General features: G+C 59.9%; 1 protein-coding gene across 1 annotated transcript; it reads left to right on the top strand.

Moving 5' to 3' along the window:
• Window positions 1–3,172: 3,172 nt before the first annotated feature.
• ATP8B3 (ATPase phospholipid transporting 8B3) lies at window positions 3,173–18,219 on the top strand (the record flags this gene model as incomplete). Its single annotated transcript, XM_082071880.1, has 22 exons — window positions 3,173–3,272; window positions 3,812–3,903; window positions 4,597–4,710; window positions 5,123–5,221; window positions 5,681–5,742; window positions 6,354–6,426; window positions 6,501–6,571; window positions 7,049–7,131; window positions 7,827–7,985; window positions 11,431–11,619; window positions 12,036–12,148; window positions 12,540–12,704; window positions 12,790–12,901; window positions 13,022–13,271; window positions 13,588–13,852; window positions 14,278–14,542; window positions 15,358–15,581; window positions 16,410–16,493; window positions 16,772–17,011; window positions 17,202–17,340; window positions 17,620–17,750; window positions 17,977–18,219. The coding sequence occupies exons 1-22, from the start codon at window positions 3,227–3,229 to the stop codon at window positions 18,217–18,219; spliced, it is 3,219 nt and encodes a 1,072-aa protein (XP_081928006.1). The 5' UTR covers window positions 3,173–3,226.
• Between the last annotated feature and the right edge of the window lie 615 nt (window positions 18,220–18,834).

The raw sequence follows: 18,834 nt of genomic DNA, 5'->3' as shown, positions 1-18,834 counted from the left end.
TGGCTCCGGTCGCAGCCCCGGCCCCTGGGCAGCGTTCGGGGGAGCTTTCCCCTCCCGTTTCGGGGGTGAGGAGCAGCTCCAGGACGGGATGCACCAAATACACCCCCACTGTCACCCAGCGCCCGGAGGGGACACAGGGACACGATGCAGCTGCGTTGTTTATGGACCTGAAGTGAGTTATTCATGACTGCGCAGTAAATGCTTTATGAACTGTTGGGCCAGCACTTGGTTAATTGCCTCCAGGTTTCTGTGGTTAATTGCAACGAGCAATTAATCTGATGATGGCTAATGCAGGACCACCGCGGTGGAGCCTGGCTGGAGCGTGTGGGCGGGGAGCGCTGGGGCCCCCGGGCTGGCTCTGGTCTCGTTCGCTGCCCTCACTAACGAGGCGGCTCCTGCCCAGCTGGGCTCGCAGCCCCGGCGCCGCCACCTCGGGCTGCTCGGTCCGTTTGTGCCTTTGGTCTCCTCTTCCTCGGCCGGGTCGCCCGCTGCCGCCTTCCCCGTGTTCACCTGAGCGGCTGCCGGACCCGGGGGCTCCGGGCGGGGCCGAGCGCTCCCGGCTGAAGCCAGTTCAGCCTTGATTGCCCAAATCTGCCCTGAACACCCCCCGGGGATGCTCGTACCCCCCCGCTGCCCTCGCACCCGGCTCAGGACCCCCGGCCCCCCGCCGGGAGGGTGGCGGGGACACCCCGGCCGTGACACCGCGTCCCCGTCCCCCGGCAGCTCCCACGGGAACGGCTCCCGCAGCGGCAGCTCCGGGCTGTTCTGAGCCGAGTCGTGTGAGGCGGTCAATCGGGGCGGTTTCCGGGCAGCGGGGGGGAGCCGGGGGTGCGGGCCGGGCCCGCGCGGGAGGTGTGGCGGGGCTGTCCCGGCCCGCGGGGCAGGACGGGCGGCACTTGTCCCTGTCGCACCGCGGCGGCAGCAGCTCGGCGGCTGCTGGGACTGCGGGCGGGATCGGAGCAGGTACCGGGACCCCGGGGGGGCCGTGGCGTGGACACCGGGGGGGTCCCGTCCCGTCCTCGTGCTCGCTTCGGGGCGCCCGTGGGTGCTGACGGGACCTGAGCGGGTGCGCTGGGGGGTCACTGCTGCGGGCGGGAGCTGCGTCTGTCCCTGCAGCCCCTGGGGAGAGGGGGGAGCCCAGGGCAGCCCCCCAGGAACGCTGCGCTTGGCATGGAGGAGCCGCCTTTTCACCTGGAACCGCATCAAAACAGACGGAAAATCAGGGCGAGCGGAGGGAAACTCCCGGGCCGGGCACAAAACCCCGGCGAGGCTTTAACGAGCCGCGATCCACCCGGCCGCGCGCGGGGGCGTTTCCGGCGTGACGAGGGCACGGGAGGCACGAGCACCCACCCACGGCGTGTCACCGTCCTGGGGCCGGTGTCACCACGGCTGTTGTGACAGGGCTGGGTCTGTGGCGCTACCGGAGCCGCGGCAGCCGGGGGGCCCCAGGGTGGCGGCGACACTGGTTGGGGTCCCACGGGGATGTCGCAACCAGGTAAACAGCAGCAGCTGCTTATGGCGGCGCTGCCAGCCCTGGGCAGGGGGTGGGCGGTTGGGCTGGTCCTGTCCCCAGTTGTTTCTGTCTGGGAGGGGCAGGGGGGCAGGAGGTCAATGGGAACCCCCGGCTGCGGGGTCCGCTGGGTGCTCCCAGGGAGCCCAACGGTCTCAGACCGATTCCCATACTGAGCAACTATTCAACGTTTATCCGGGGATTTCAGAAACAAAACTGGCACAGAAACACCACAGAAACGGGTCAGCTCAGCGAACAACACAGATCTCCCCGTGTTTCACCAACTCAGGCCAAACCCTCGTGGCACTTTGCCTGTTCCAGGTTTAAGCCGCTTTATTTGTGCTCAGCCATGCAAACGTCCGCTAGCCTGAAACTGGTTTTTGGGTGAGAAAGCCCCGCTTTGTGTCCTTTTATTCCACAGCAGCTGCACATCGCTGCTCGTCACCCGGTGACCTCAGGGATCAGCGGGACGGAACGTTCCCGGCGCGGCCGGTCCATGGCAGCGCGGAGCTGGCGGAACGTCCTGCGGGTTAACAGGCACCGGGCGCGCTGCGGGGCCGCGCTCCGAGGTGGCCGGTGCCTGTGGCCACCGCTGGCCCCGGCAGCCCCGGGCTGGGGTGTGTGGGGTTGGCACCCGCTGCCAGGTGTTCCCGCCTGCCCAAAGTGCGGCTCATTTTCCAACTCTTGAAGCGACAAGTGAGGTTGGCTGAGCGGTGTCTCAGAGCCCAGGTTTCCCGGTTACCCCCCTGCTCCTGAGCCTCTGCCAAGGGCTGTTTCCCAGCTGTGTCTGCACAGCGCTCGGCTCCGCGGAGCGTCCCACGAATGCCAAGCGCGGGTGCTCCATGAGCTGTGCTTAGGTCTGGCGCTGGGAACACGGGTGCTTCGGGAGCCACGAGCGGCGCGGGAGTGACACGGTTGTTACGGGTACGATGGGGCTGAGAGATGCCGAGTGCAGCGGGGACGCGATGGAGAGTCGGCTGGAGACCTGGGCACAGAAAGGACCTTCTGAAGGAGCAGAACTGGGCTCTGTCTCCGCATCCGGAGCGGCGTGGGCAGCCGGCCCCAACGAGGCGACGGCTCCGGCCCAGCCGGGAGCGCCCGTGGGTGTCCCGGGGCTGTGCTGTGTCAGGCAAACTGACACCACATCTGCTTTGTGCCGCGAGACGCGACAGGGAGAAAGGGAGACGTTTCAGTGGAGAAATGGAGGAAAGAAGTGATCAAAGGAGTGAGATAAAATATAGTGGCAGGGACAGACTTCTGTGTGGGATTATTTAATAATTAGGTAATTAATGCTTTATACCTCACTGACTTCTTTCATGTAAGGATCACAAAGTGCTTCACAAACATTAATTAATCTTCGCTAACACCCCTGCAGGGAAGGTCACGGAGCCACTGAGGGCGCTGGAAACGCTGTCACTGCTGAAGTGGCTGCTCTCGAGGCAGGACGGGAGCCGGGCGCCATGGCGTGGGGCGTTTCTGTTCCTCACCGATGGCCACGAACGATTTCCCGTAACTTCCTCGGAGAGGAAAAATGTCTTTGGGTCGTCCCGGGCAGCTGGGACTGGGGGGAGATGGCGCTGGACTCAGTGACCCTGGTGGTCCCTCCCAGCTCAGGACGCTCGGTGATTCTGTGCTGGAGCGTCCCGGTGGGGTCGTTGTTCAGCATCGCAAGTGTCCTTGTTGTCCTTGTTCCCAGGCGCTGCCAGAGGTGCCGGCATGGCTGAGCAAGACCCGGCCTCGGGCGGAAAGAGGGACCTGCCAGGTCAGTGTGGAATCGGTGCCTTTAGGGGTTTTCCTTTGTCTTAGACAGTTTACGAGAAGTGGATTTGTGGTGAGATGGTCTGGAAGGATGGACCATCAGCTGGTGTTGGGGAATATGGCTGGGATGTCCCTTGCGTGGGATGTCCCTTGCATGGGACAGCAAAAATGAAATCAGGAGAGGAATGGCCAGTCTTCAGAACAGCGAGGACTGTGCTCGGAGGAGTCATCCTTCACCTGGCCCGATTATGTGGTTAAACCAAAACCCGAGCCCAAACGGCCGGCCCGAGGCTCAGGGAAGGAGGATGCCCAGCAGCCCTGCGTCTCTGGAAGCTTCTGGCCTCCTGCCCCCTCTGTGACCCAGACGACCCCAAAGGTCCCTCTGTCCCGCTTGAAGCTCCAGCTGCTCTCAGGGTGTGGGTGCACCAAGGAAGGTCCATCTTGCCAGCAGTGGGTCACCAAGAGCCCCGTGGCACCACCACAGAGGCTGACGAGCAGGGCTTGGCTGTGCCGACAGCTGCTGATACCCACTTGCTTCAACAGCTTTCACCTGGGAGGTGAGGGCCAACGACCGCAACTACCACGCGCAGTTCAGGAGGAAGTTTGCCTTCTGCCTGAGCAAGAGCAAGTACGCGGTGAGTACTGTCCCTGTTCCTGAGCTGGTGGTGGTTGGGGTGACAGAGATGCTGCAAAGGGAACTGCAGTGGATGAAGAGTCGCGTACATCATCCCCAATGAAGGGGAAGGGCTGATCCCTGTCTGGTGCCCCAGGCGCCCTCTGAGCCTGTCAGACATGGAGCAGCACCACAGGGTCACAGAATAGCTTGGGTTAAAGGGACCTCCCCAGTGCCCCCCGCCATGACAGGGACATCGTCACCAGCTCAGGGCGCTCAGAGCCCGTCCAGCCTGGCCTGGGGTGTCTCAGGGATGGTTCATCCACCACCTCTCTGGGAACCCGGCCCAGTGCTTCACCAGCCGTAGTACGAATGAGCCTTTTCAGTCTGATGGGCAAATCAAAATAGAGATTTTTAAAAAATGTCTTGATTGAACAAAACCAGATATCTTTTTTTCCAGCTAACCCATGACCTCCGTTTGGGGTCAGTGAGGTGTGATTTAGATCATCTGAAGCAAATTATTTTGTTTCAATTTTAAGTCATATGGCCCTTTGCTCTAATAAAACTCCTTTTCCCTTGTGGCTTTTGTGAATATCTGAAGTCCCCTCTTGGGACAACTTGAGAAGTCCTAAAAATCAGACAGTTCTTGGCATTTTGACGCGTCCTCGGCTCCAGGCGGCGGAGCTCCCGCGAGCGCCACCCGTCTCTTCCGCAGGGCAACGCCATCAGGACGGCCAAGTACAACGTCCTCACCTTCCTGCCGCTGAACCTCTACGAGCAGTTCCACCGAATGGCCAACGTCTACTTCGTCTTTGTCATCCTCCTGCAGGTGAGGTGGACACCGAAGCACGAGCGAGCGTGTCAGGGACCACCTACCACAGGAGGGTTGTCTGGTGTTTCCAGTAGGGGACTTGGTCTAAAACAGTGTCAAGGATTGTGCTTTTCATTGCCTTCCGTGAACCTTGAGGGGTTTAACCTATGTTTGGTTAGTTTAAACTGACTGGATTTGGATGTAAGCTAAGCTCGTGTAGACCGTGCCTAAACAGGAGCCCTACCCTCCAAATTCAGTGGCCCCCATGCATTTCACACACCCAGTTTAAAAAGAGGTGGAAAATTAAGAGATGGTTCTGTGCAGACAGAGGCGATGACTTGGCTCGTCTCAGACGGGCCCTGGCTGGGGAGCCGCTGGTCACCTCAGCGTCCCAGGCAGGGTGAGCGTGTGGTGTGAAATTCCCCCCCAGGCCTTCCCGGAGATCTCCACGCTGCCCTGGTACACGCTGCTGCTGCCCCTGAGCTGCCTCCTCGCCATCCGCGGTCTGCGAGACCTGATCGATGACATTGTGAGTACGGGCTGGAGTGGCAGGGCCTGAGTGTTGGGTGCAGGTCCTGGAGGAGATGGCCAGAGAGCCCTTTGCTGTGGGCGAACTGAAAAGCTGGGGAGTTGCTGTCACTTGTCATTATTGAGGTATCGTCAACTCCACCATGTCCAAAACTCTTCCTATTTTCCCTTGGGAAGGACATATCCAGCCGGTTGCTCTCCTTGGGGTCTGGAGCCCCATCTCCATCATCTTTAACATCTTAACTAATGGCTACATTCCCAGGTTTGTCCCCAGAAACACCTCGGGGGAATTTTGCCTCTGTGTTTACCAGAATACATCTTCCAATGGCTTCAGAAAGCGGATCTTGCTCTGGGGCTGAGGAGGCAGATTATGGCATTACGAGCGTTGTTTCCAAGGACAAGGGAGTCTGGCGTGGCACGTCCCTTTCCTTTGGCCTCTCTTTTTCCCTCCTCTGTGCAGGGCCGTCACCAAAGCGACAGGAGCATCAACAGCAGACCATGTGAAATCCTGTCTGGGCAGAGGTGAGAGGCTTGGGGAAGCTGTACCTGCTCTTTTCCAAGCCTGTGTGGAGCGATGGATCGCCCGAAGTGCTGAGCACCCTTGAGCAGAGCAGCTGAGAAGGGCTTTGGTGGGACTGCCCCTGATTCTGCAATGCCCACCACCTCCCACACCACCGGGGGTCCCGCTGTTCCCCTGCAGGGATGATCATATTCCAGTCACAGACAACAGGTCTAAACCAGCCCTAATTTGCTGTCCTGTTGTGGGAGGACGGTTTCCTTGGCCACAGAATTCCTCCAGATGTTAATATCCAACCCACAGCGTCAGATCACTGCCGAGCACCGGTCCAGGGAGGGACCAGCGTCACTCCCCTGCGGCCAGGGGGTGAAGCGCCTGTCACCCATAGGTACGGGGGACAGGGATGTGACAAACAGGGCCTTGTGCCCCCCTCAGTGCTCAGCCACCTTTGTTCATGGAGCTGGGAGGCCACCGCGGTGGCAGAGGAACCAACGCTCCAGAGAACCCGTTCATGCAAGAAGCTGGGGTGGACACCATCTGGTCTGGAGGACAGGAACAGCCGCGGGTCCTGTTCCCACTGCTCCGGAGGGTAAAATTCCCCCCAATTCTCTTGCAGCTTCCGCTGGCAGAAATGGCGCGACATCCGCGTGGGCGACATCGTCCGCCTGCGCAAGGACAGTGTGGTCCCGGTGAGCGGGGGGCGCGGGCGGCGCCGGGGCCGGCGGGGGCTCAGCCCCGCGCTCGCCCACCTTCTGTCTTCCAGGCCGACCTGCTCTTGCTGTGCAGCTCGGAGCCCAGCAGCCTGTGCTACGTGGAGACCGCTGACATTGACGGGTGAGGACGGGGCAGGAGACCCCGGCTGCCGTGGGGAGAGCGGCAGAGACCCCGGCCAGCGGCTGGAGCCTCCGCTCTTGGGGACCCCCTGGGACCGGCGGGGCTGCAGGGATCCTCTGAAAGCTGAACCTACAGACACCCCCGGAATGGGATTTGAGCCCCAGATTTTGAAAATGAGAGCACAAAAACATTTTCCACAGAGCAGCTTGGGCATCTTCATCTGCTGGCTCCACCCAGCCCATCCATCCGCAGGCGCAGGGTGATTTAATGGCAGGGTCCCCAGGCCAGGGCTCCCTCCCTGCCTGAGTGCTCGATGTGTGCCGTGATAGGCCCCTATCTCACCTTTCATCGCCATCACTCATGTAATCACCCAGTAATTAATGGCCGTCCCTGTCCCATGGGGCTGACAGCAGAATTCACAGCTCTGCCACCCTGCAGGTTGTTTTATTTTTTCCCTCGCCGGCTCTTGCTCAACAGGGAAACAAACCTGAAGTTCAGGCGAGCGCTCCTGGTCACGCACCGGGCGCTGGCGAGCGAGGCGAGCGTGGCCGCCTTCGACGGTGAGTGCGCGGGGCCGGGCAGCCGGGCGGGCTCTGTCCCTCGGAGCCGGGGCAGCCGGGCGGGCTCTGTCCCTCGGAGCCGGGGCCGCCGGGCCAGTTCGAGGTCGCGCTTGCTCCTCCCGCGAGGAGCCGCAGGCGTGTGTGGGGGCCCTTCCCCAGCCGAGCGATGGGTCCTTGGGGCTGTGCAGGGGATGAGGGGGATCCAGACAGACAGACACCCCAGAACTGAGATTAGAGCTGCAGATTTTGAAAATGCGTGTCCAAAAACACTTTCCGCAGAGCAGCTTGTGACTTGTGCTTCCCCCTGCCCTGGGTCTTGATTTTTCCCACTGGAAACAAGCACTCGGCTCCCAAACCTGAGTTCGGACCCTGCGTTTTTCCCGTTTGGTCCCGCGTAGGACACAGACTCCGCTCTCGAAGACGCTGGGGATGAGGGGGTTGTGTTTGTACCCGGTCCAGTTCTATCGCCCAGCGTGGTTCCTGGACTGAGCACCCTCCCGGGACCGCAGGGCGACACTGCAGCTCAGCCTGAGCTGAATCCGAGCCACCCGTGTCCCATGTGGATCCGGAGAGGCCCTGCCAAAGCCCGCCCGTCCCCTGAGATCGGCCCCTTTGCGGGAGCGGGCGCGCGGGAGCTGGGGGGAGGGCCCAGCTCTGGCCCCGAAGCCGTGACCTGACTCTGCGCTCTGCCCCAGGGAGGGTGACCTGCGAGGAGCCCAACAGCCGCATGCACAGCTTCACGGGCACGCTGCGCTGGAGGGGGCAGGCGCACGCGCTGGACGGCGAGCGGCTCCTGCTGCGCGGCTGCAGGCTGCGCAACACCGACGTCTGCTACGGCCTGGTTATCTACGCAGGTGAGTGCGGGGCCGCCATCCGGAGGGGCAGGAAAGCATTCCCGGGGATTTTAAGCCGCCCAGGAGCTGCTGGCATCAGCAGGTCCTGTTCTCAGCTGATACAAAGTGGGAGCACCTGCCACTGTCACCAAGCCCCTGGCCGAGGGACGTGGTGCTCTGAGGTCTCCAGAGGCGGGGAGGCGTTGTGGTGGAGGACACCGGCATCGCCCAGCCGCAGGTCAGCCATCCAGGGACTGCGGACTCGCTTTCTCACTTCTAAAATGTTTCCTGTCCAGCATTTGATTCCAAAATTATGAGGAACTGTGGAAAGATCAAGCGGAAGAAAACCAAGCTGGACCGCATGATGGACCGGCTGGTGATCACCGTGAGTGTGGCGCAAGCGCCGCTGCCGTGGCCCACTGGCCTCCCGGCGTTCTCACAGGTCTTCCCGTGGGAGGCTGCTTGCTTGGCTGATGCTGATTTTCCTTAAGCTTCAATATTTTGCTCAAAATGTCTTTGGTTTAACATGTTCTGGGCAAATACCAAACGACGTTCCCAGGCAGTGGCAGTTGCTGGGTCTGGAGCGGAGGTTGTGTCGCTTAAACTCTCTAGACCCCTGTGGGAGGCAAAGCAGTGTGGTCATGACAATTAATCGTAATAGGTGGCTGTTATTCTGGTGCAAGACACCCCTTCTCCTTGGAGACGGTACGTGAGGCAATTAGGAGGGTGGGAAAGTTGAGTTTTGCTGCGCGTGTGTGGTGTGGATGTTTCAAGCTGAAATACACGCTGTGACCCTTCATCTCGGCCCAGGATGAGCTCTGAGAACCACCCTCAGGAACACGGGCACGTTTCTGTGTGTTTACACCTAAATGAGACAAACGATCTGGAAGGGGCAGTGGAAAGGGTGTGGTGGGCTCTGTGTGGGGTGAAGTGCTGATCCTGGCCTCCCGTCCCAGATCTTCCTGGCGCTGTTGGCCACGTCGCTGTGCCTCGCCGTTGCCTCCGGGCTCTGGGCCAAGACGTTCCAGGAGAAGCACAGCTACCTCTCTGTGTTCTACAAGCACACGACTCCTGCCCAGCAGGCCTTCTTCAGCTTCTGGGGCTTCACGATCCTCCTGAGCATCATCATTCCCATGTCCATGTATATAACGTAAGAACAACAGAGCTTGCACGTGATCGGAGATCAGTGCTTCATTCCTTGCCCTTGCCCACCATCTGGCACCTGGTTTGCAGCCACAAAAGGGGCTGCACAAAAGATCCTGAGCAAACCATTCCCCTTTGTTCCATGAGCCCTAAGAGGGATGGATGGATGGAGTGTGTATCTTACAAACATCGATGATGTTCTTTGAGATCTTCCCAGAGGAAAGCCAGACAAGAGGTGCAAAGACACGTACTGGTGTTGGAAATTGCATGCAGGCTGAGGATGAGACTGGTGAAGGTTGTATTTCCCCACTCAGCAGCAGCATGGTGGGGAAGAGGAGGACACAGTCCACGGCTTGTGCCAGAAGAAGCAGTTTCCAAATGTTTAGGTCCTTCAGTGAATCTCCAGATCTGTGAATTTAGTCACCACGGGTCAGATTCCCAGAGGGGAGCCCAGTTGCCTGGGCCCAGTGGGCGCTCGGGCTGGTGTGATGAGCCCTCTGGAAAACTGGCCGCAAACCGTGAAAATCCTCTTGCTTACCCCAAGCTCAGATCTAGGTGGGGAGGTCCCCCCGGCCCGTTCTTCCTGCGTCAGATCCCCTGGGATGTGAGCGATGCGACCTCCTTCCCCAGGGTAAGTTTTCTTCTATCGGACTCTCCAGGTTGGAATTCATCTATCTGGTGAACAGCTTTTTTATCAACTGGGACCTGGAAATGTATTACGCTGCCAAGGACATCCCAGCAAAAGCCAGGAGCACCAGCCTCAACGATCAGCTCGGCCAGATTGAATATATCTTCTCAGACAAGACGGGCACCTTGACACAAAACGTGATGAGCTTCAAGAAATGCTGCATCAATGGGACAATCTATGGTAACTTTTGGTGGACACAAGTTTGTGGAGACTCATGAGTAAGGTAGAACTTGACTTTAGGCCACTTTGCTTCTGTCTGTCTCTCCTGGATTTCTAGGAAGCCTGGGGCATGTGGATTGACCTTGGTGGTCCAGTGTGTAGGCAAAAGCTGTAGGAATTCAGCTTGTTCTCATCTCCCATGTTACTGGTGCTTTGCAGGGGCCATTACGCCTGCGGTCACATTTGTCTTGTTCTCCCAGTGTGTGCTCTGCCCTCCCACCTTTCAGGAGATGTATTGTGCCCCAAACTCAGCCGAGTCCGGCCAGATCTCCCCCCATACAAAGGGGAGCCGGGGGGTGGGAGCTCAGCGCAGCTACATGGCAAACGCACGGTTCTGAGTGAGGCGGGTCCCATCTGGAACAATGAGCTGGTGCTGGTCCAGCTGGGCAGGACAAGACCATGAGGTGATGGGCCAGTGAAGCCCATGCATTTTTATTTTCTGTGAAAAAAAAGTACTGAAATCCAGAACAGTCCAGGAGCCAATAAGCCAAACCTGGACATCCTAACAGAGCCTGGCTCGTGGGCGACGCAGAGCAAGTGCTGGAAACCTGTCCCTTTTTGCCAGTTTTTTGGCCAGAAAAAGCAGCAGTTCCTTCCAGAGGAACTGCCCGGCGCCCCTGCAGTGATGCCCCAGCCAGCCCTCTAGTAACGGAATTGGTTTTATTCGGCAGGTGCAGGCACAGGCCGTGGGAACAAGCAGCCATCGGTACGTAACGCCCCGGGCAGCGCGGGGCTGGACGCGGCTCCTCATCGGGGCCAAAGCCACCGCGGCTATTGGCGACCGGGCAGGAGGAGCAGCACCATCCCCGGCTGCAGAGCCCCGTGCTCGGGCTCTTCTTGGGTGCCTGCAGCCTGCCCGTGCCTCCTGCAGGGGTCGGGGCTGACCCGGAGCCACCACGGGGAGCAGAAGATGGACTTTTGTGACACAAGGCTGCTGGAAGCCGCGCGGCGGGACAGCGACCCCGTGCTGAGGGAGTTCCTGCGGCTGCTGGCCCTCTGCCACACCGTCATGGTGGAGGAGAAGGGCGGTGGGTTGGCCACCGTGGCTGCCGTGCTCAGATAAGGGGTCACATTCACGTTCAAGGCATTGAGGCTGTGATGGCTTCTTCGGTTGCCCAGCAAAGCTCTGCCATGGGAGTGCAGGTGGCGTAAGAGCCTGGGGAGTTTCTGGGCCACTGTCTTAGCACCACAGACATGTATGTTTGGAACAGAAGCACAGAGGGGATAATTCAGCCCTATCTGGGCACTTGTCCTGCCTGGGGCAATGAGCAGAAGAGATGAGACAAGTAGGACTGAGTTCCCCTGGCCTGGTGGCTTTGACTTTAGTGTCTCCATGGATAATGTTGGTGCTGGGCAAGAATGAGGATGTTCAGATGCTCAGGAGGTGCTTGGCTAACCCCTACTCTTCTCCTGCAGACCAGCTGGTTTATCAAGCAGCTTCACCGGATGAAGAAGCCCTGGTGTTGGCAGCCAGGAACTTGGGGTACGTCTTTCTGTCCCGAACACAAGACACCATCACCATCAGCGAGCTGGGGATGAAGAGGACGTACAAAGTGCTGGCCATGCTGGACTTCAACAGTGATCGCAAGAGGATGTCTGTCCTGGGTGAGCAGGACAGGGTGTCTCAGGGGTCCCCCCAGGAACACAGAGGGTCCCTTCCGCACTCAGGCCTACAGGCAGTGGCACTGATGGCTCTGATTGACCACAGCCATCACAGGAGTCATCCTGGTCATCCCTGCGGTTTTGCTCGCCCTGGTTCCTTGGTGCAGGCAGCTGAGAAGGGTCTGAGCAGCCAAGAGAGAACGAGTAGATCGGGGGCTCAGAGGGAGCCTGTGAGGAACTGATGGTCCTCGAGGCCTGATCCTGCCCCGTGGTGGTGTAGATCTGGGGACATTCCTGTGCTTCCTATGACCGCGAGCAGAAAAGCACTCGCATCTCCCCCAGCATGATCATTGCATGGGGACAGTGGTGAGTGGGAGCCACGTCTCTGAGTATCCAAGCTGTCCTTCCCCACCCCGCAGTGCGAGACCCCCAGGGCACGATCCGGCTCTACACCAAGGGAGCTGACACGGTCATCCTGGAGAGACTGCAGAGGCGAGGGCCCAGCGAGACCTTCACCGAAATGGCACTGGATGTGAGTCCCACGCCTGGGGCAGAAAGGGCTGGTCCCCTGCTGCGGGCTTTGGGCTGGGTGTCCTGGAGTCCCCTGCTGCTCCCTCCCTCTCTGGCTTCGGGATTTGGTCCTTATTTCTTCCTTCTGCTCTAGGAGCCTCACCTGCATATGGGACAGGGGCTAAGAGGGCATCAGATCCACCTTCGGTGTTCTGCATGGACCAGTTGCATTGCAAGGATGCTCATGGGGATGCTGTAGGATTGGGGAGGGAGTCAGAGCCCAGAAGGAGACCTCCAGATCCCAGAGGGTCTCTGGCTCTGCCCATGGGAGCACCATGGCTGGCATGATGCCCTGGTCCACCACAGAGTCATCCTGGTCCAGGGAAGGGAGACCTGATGTCTCATCTCCACAGCGCTTTGCAGAGGAGACTCTGAGGACTTTGTGCCTGGCCAGCAAGGAGGTGAGCGAGGCCGAATACGGCGTGTGGAGCAGGAGGCACCACGAGGCCAGCGTCCTCCTGCAGGACCGCGCACGGGAGCTGGACAGGCTGTACGACGAGATGGAGCAGAACCTGCAGGTGGGACGAGGCCGGGGTTTAGGAGGAACATTGGGCAGGACTTTGTCCTGCCCCACGTCATGACATCCGCTCGCTCTCCTTCCAGCTGCTTGGGGCCACAGCCATTGAGGACAAGTTGCAAGATGGAGTCCCCGAGACCATCCAGCTGCTGAAACTGGGCAACATCAAAGTGTGGGTGCTGACAGGAGACAAACAAGGTCAGTGGAAGCAACTCCAGATCCCAGCAACACATTTCAGCTTCTCCCCTAACCAGCGCCAGAGAAGAGATGTGAGACCCTGGGAGGGGGCAACAACCAGCTTCTGCTGTTCCCTTTAAGATCAAATAACAGCGTGTCCCACAGACCGTGTCACCCCTGGGAAAACTGAGGCAAGGGAAGCACGGAGCCGGAGCGGAGCCCCAGCAGCTGTTGGCCCTGAGGGCTGGGGCTGCCCCGGGGTGGGGGTGGGCAGCACCGCGTGGCCACAGGCTGTTGACAGCTGCATGTTTGCAGAGACCGCCGTGAACATCGGCTATGCCTGCAAGCTGCTCACGGACGACATGGAGGTCCTGGAGGAGAAGAAGATCAGGTGAGGAATCATCGCCTCCTGTTGTCCCTGCTGAAGATGCCTGAGGGCACAGGAACTGGTCCAGGGTGGGCAGAGCTCAACTCTGCGAGAGATGCTGCTTCTCTGTCCCAGCCTGGATGTCCATGGCTCTCATCTGCTGATGCTTTTCCAGGCCTGCCCATCTGTTTCTGCCTCTACAGCATCATTGGTTGGTTAGCTTTGACCAGAAAGTGCTTAAGGTGTTTCTGCAGTTTCTAAACCTCAGGAACAGGGGCTAATTTCTAATATCAGTGAGCCCTGGGGGCCAGCTCTCTGTCCCCCCTGCTCCCACCACTAGGTACCAGCCTCGTCTCACTGGAGCTGGCTTGGAGATGGCAAAGGCCAAATGCAGGTCTCACTTGAAGCCAGGCAGTGTGCCCAGTGTCCCCAGCTCAGCTCCAACCACCCCTTCCTCACGCAGCGAGATCCTCGGGGCTCTCTGGGTGAGCACCAGCAGCCTCGCCGGCAGTGGGGAACCCCTGTGCCGCGGCCGCCGCTCCCAGCAGCGCCCGGAGGCTTCACAGCACAAGAAGAGGGCGCTCGTCATCAGCGGGGACTTCCTGGTAAGGTGGCACTTGGATGCTCTTCTCTGCTTCCTGCCTGCTCTGTTTCTGCCCTGGTACTATTGAAGTCCTGGGTGGCACCAGCGCATTTCCCTCCTCTCCTGCCCAAAGGGTGGGAAATGTCCGTGTTGGGCTGGGGAATGAATTGTGGAGGGGGGGACAACCTTGCACCCATCACTTGGTGTTTGGGGGCTTTGACCACACCTGCCTGACCAGTCTTCTGGGATGATGCAGCCTGGTAGGTCATCACATGCTCTTCTGGTCATACTGGGACAAACTGGTCTCATGGTCACAGTGCTGCGTGATGAACTGGGGAAAACTGGGGTCACTTTTTGTAGCACCTACAAGATTTAAGAGCATCATTGGGGAGCTTCATGCTCTGAAGGCTATGGGTGAGGTCCCAGCTGTGTGTGCTCTCCCCTAAGGACAAAATCCTGCACACGGGAGAGGTGCTGGAGGAGAAGGGGCGGCTGTGGCGGCGGCTGCCGTGCTGCGGAGCCGCGGGCTCTCGGGAGGAGGCCGGTCTGGTGGAGAAGGCCTTTGTGGACCTGGCCGCCAGCTGCCAGGCGGTGATCTGCTGCAGGGTGACCCCCAGGCAGAAAGCCCTCATCGTGCAGCTGGTGAAGAAGCACAAGAAAGCCGCCACGCTGGCCATTGGGGATGGGGCCAATGATGTCAACATGATCAAAAGTGAGGTTTGGGGCACAGGGGCATGGGGTTTTAGTTGGGGGGGGTGGTGCCCCATCTGCCATCTCCACCACCTCACCCTCTCCTGTGAGGAGCTGGGAGGAGAACTCCCGGTCCAGTTTCCCCTGTTGCTGTGCTGGGAGGGGACTGAGAGGCACAGGACCAGGTTCAGGATGGGAGCAGGGTGGACAACTTGCTTTGGCAGCAGAGAATGAATCTTGGTGAACCTTCAAGCCCCAATTGGGCAGCTGACAGAGACCTCTGGTCCTCAGACCCAGGGCTGTGCTCTTCACACCCCCAACCCTCCAGCACTGCCCTGGGCAGCCTGTTCAATACCCCACAGCCCTTTGGGAAAGAAATTGTTCCTAAATCCAACCTCAACCTCCCCTGGCGCAACTTGAGGCCGTTTCCTCTGCTCCTGGCGCTTGTTCCTGGGGAGCAGAGCCCGACCCCCCTGGCTCCAAGCTCCTTTCAGGCAGTTCAGAGATCAGAAGGTCTCCCCTCAGCTCCTGTTCTCCAGCTGAACCCCCAGGTCCCTCAGCCGCTCCATCACCCTTGTGCTCCAGCCCCTCACCAGCTCCGTTCCCTTCTCTCCACTCGCTCCAGCTCCTCAAGCTCTTTCTTGGCGTGAGGGGACCAGAACTGCCCCCAGGATTCGCGGTTTTTCCTCCCCAGGTCCCAGCACAGGGACGGTCACTGCCCTGGTCCTGCTGGCCACCCCAGTGCTGGTACCAGCCGGGATGCTGGTGGCCTCTTGGCCAAGCACCTGGCTCTCTGAAAACCTCCCCACCTGTGTTTCACCGCTCCTGTCCCTGCAGCTGCTGACATCGGGGTGGGCATCAGCGGGCTGGAGGGCATGCAAGCCGTGCAGTGCAGCGACTACGCCCTGGCCCAGTTCTCCTACCTCCAGCGCCTCCTGCTCGTCCACGGCCGCTGGGCCTACCTCCGCATCTGCAAGTTCCTGCGCTGCTTCTTCTACAAGACCTTTGCTGGCCTCATGACCCAGGTCTGGTTTGCTTTCCACAGCGGATTCACGGCTCAGGTGAGAGACGCTGCTGTTAGCAGAGATCACGTCCATCCCATGGAGGTTTGCACACTGGTGCTGGCAGGTCTCGAGCCTGATGGGCACATGTCCACATGACTGCCCTGGTCTCCTTTCTTCCTTGCCCTGGTAGGGGGTTGCTGTATTTTTGGGGGCTACCTGGCTGAGATGCAACTGGTTATGTACTTTTTACCTGGCTGGATTGGGAAAAGCACCCTGGGGAGATCTGGGGTGTCCCTGTGAGCTGCAGCTCAGTCTTGGACAGATGCAGGGAAAGATCCCACCTGCATTAAGCGGGTTTCCCCCAAAATAGGAGCTTTTATCCCAAGGGTTGTCAGTGTGATGTGGCCCCAGCCCCTGTCTCTTTCAGCAGCACAGTCCCGCACCCTGCAGATCATGGAATCATTTGGGTTGGAAGAGACCCTCAAGATCATCGAGTCCAACCATAACCTAAAACTAGCACTAACCCATGTCCTTAAGAACCTTATCTATATGTCTTTTAAACACCTCCAGGGATGGTGACTCCAGCACTGCCCTGGGCAGCCTGTTCCAATGCCCCACAGCCCTTTGGGGAAGAAATTGTTCCCAGATCCAACCTCAACCTCCCCTGGGCAACTTGAGGCCATTTCCTCTGGTCCTGGCGCTTGCTGCTCACGAGAAGAGACACCAGGGTTGCTGCAGACGGTGCAGGGCTGGCGCAGAGCCTGGGGCAGGACCATGGCGTTTCCCCGTAGTCTGGATGTTGGACTCACCCCTGGTGCCTGAGAATTCTTTCTGAGTCGTTCCAAAGCCGCCCTGAGCTCACAGCTGCTTTCCTCTCCCCTCTAGCCTCTGTACGAGGGCTGGTTCATTGCGCTCTACAACATCTTCTACACTGCCTATCCCATCCTGTCCCTGGGCCTCCTGGAGCAGGTAGGAGTGCCCCAGGCTGCATCCAGCTGCTGCATCCTTGGCGGGCTGAATCAGTCCGGTGCTGGCTGCACCCCATCCACGTGGCTCTTTGTGTTGGGATGTGGTACCAAGCAGCTCGATGGGCATTTGGAGGTCACCGCCAGTCCTGGGGTGCCTCTGTTCCCCGTCACCCCAGAGCAAGGGGCTGGAGGGACTCAGCACAGCTTTCCCAAAGCGGGTGACCCAATCCTGCTCCCCGGTGTGGGTGGGGAGGGTGATGCTTGGTGCCCTCCTGGCAGGACGTGAGTGCCAAGAAGAGCCTGGAGTTCCCCGAGCTCTACGTGATCGGGCAGCAAGACGAGCTCTTCAACTACCGCGTTTTCAGCATCACGGTCCTGCACGGGCTCAGCACCTCGCTCGCCAGCTTCTACATCACACTCTGGGCCTTCGAGGACCGTGTCGGCAGCCGGGCTGTCGGTGACTACGAGTCCTTTGCCGTCACGGTGGCCACGTCGGCGTTGCTGTCAGTCCTCGTGGAGGTAAGCGCCCGTGTGCCCTTCCCCATGCTGGCCCCAGGGCAGACGTTCAGGGCCCAGATTCAACCCTGGCCTCTCCAGCACGATCCCCAGCAGCTTCGGGGCTGGGAGATGATCTCCCTTGGGGCAGGAGGGGAATTAGGGACTGTACAAAAGAGGGTCCCTGCAGCTGCTGTGGCTTCTGCTCTTGCAGATCATCCTGGACACCAAGTTCTGGACATTGTTGTCCTTTCTGACGGTCACAACAAGCCTGCTGCTCTTCTGCCTCTTCTCCTTCCTGACCCAAAGCATCGATGCCTTCAGGATAGCCCCTGCCATCTTCCGCTTCCCAGGTGAGATGCCTTGGGGATCTCCATGGTCCTTCCCTTCCCCAGCTGGGGAGTCCAGCCTGGGCTTTGTGCTATGAGCTGTTTCCCACCTTGTAGATCATCTCTTCATCACTACTTCTTGATTTTTCTGTCTTGATTTTTGACTCCAGTTTGGGTGCCATCTCCTCAACACCTTCACGGGTGGTGGCCTGTCCCCCAACAGTTCTCTCCATCTCTCCAGTTCCCTCTGTCCTCTCCACCTTCCCTACTTAAACATCACCCATTGACTGCTTGCTTTGACAGATGCCAGCCGGAACGCCCTGACCGATCCCTATGTTCTGCTTGTGGTCCTGCTGTCCCTGGTGGTCAACACCATCCCCTCACTCACTATTCGCTTGTACTGCAGCATCACAGGCAAAAACACCACCCAGCAGGTGAGGAAGGAATTGTTGTCCATGAGGGTGGTGAGAGCCTGGCCCAGGTTGGCCAGAGAGGTGGTGGATGAACCATCCCTGAGACACCCCAGGCCAGGCTGGACGGGGTCTGAGCACCCTGAGCTGGTGACGATGTCCCTGTCATGGCGGGGGGCACTGGGGGGCGGGGAAGGGCCCTGCAACACAAACTGATCTCTGATTCTATGATCTCCTTGTCGCCTTGCAGAAGATCCGCTTGAAGGCCAAGCGGGAGCCGGAGCCCTTGGTGGAGCTGCGTGCTCATGTCCTTCGCGGCTCCTTCCACCACCGCTCCAGCTACGCCTTCTCGCACCAGGAGGGCTACGCCGGCCTCATCACCCGTGGGGACAGCCTGCGTTCCAGGGCCGCCCGCAGCACCGCCCGGCACCCAGACACGGCCCCGGCTTTGTCCCCCAGTCCCTTGTCCCCCATGCCCAGCCCCTCGGCGTAGCTGCCCTGGCCACCATCAGCCCCCACAGCGCTGGGACAGGGGAGGTGCTGTTAAGGCACAGAACCGGCTGGTTTCTCCTTTGATGGGTATTGTTTTAATCTTATTTGGATGGTGTTGGAGCGTGGGCAGCCCCCGTGGCTGCAGAGGGGCTCAGCCGGCCCGGGGGCACTGAGCCGGGACATGTCCTACCAGCAGCTCCGTCTCCATCACACGGTGCGTGCGTGGGCTTGGCAGGAGCCTGTCGAGCTGTGAAAGCCGCCAGGCTCTGCCAGCACGCTCGGCCCTCGCTCATGACACCCCCCGGGCACCCCGACCCTCCCCCCTGCCAAGCCCCCCGAGCCGGGGCTGCCTCCGCCCCTGTGCCTCCTGCAGGTTTTGCTTCTCCAGCCTCTCCCGGTCTCTCCCGGCCACCTCCCCCTCCTCGTGTCCGCCTCCCCGGCTCGAGGTGCACACGGCGATGGCGTCTGCCACGCGCCGTTCCCGTCCCCACAGCAGCCGTGGCCCAGGACCGGTGTTCCCGGCTTTGGGCACAGCTGTGGCCACAGGCCGTTTGCTGCAAAGCCCTGGGAGGTGCTGTTCAATGGGAGCGCAGAGCACTGGGGTGACGTAGCAGCC

This window comes from Streptopelia decaocto, assembly GCF_964273445.1.
Source record: "Streptopelia decaocto genome assembly, chromosome: 24".
Classification (NCBI taxonomy): domain Eukaryota; kingdom Metazoa; phylum Chordata; class Aves; order Columbiformes; family Columbidae; genus Streptopelia; species Streptopelia decaocto.
The sequence above is the reverse complement of the archived record's forward strand: the minus strand, read 5'-3'. Positions and strand labels throughout refer to the sequence as shown.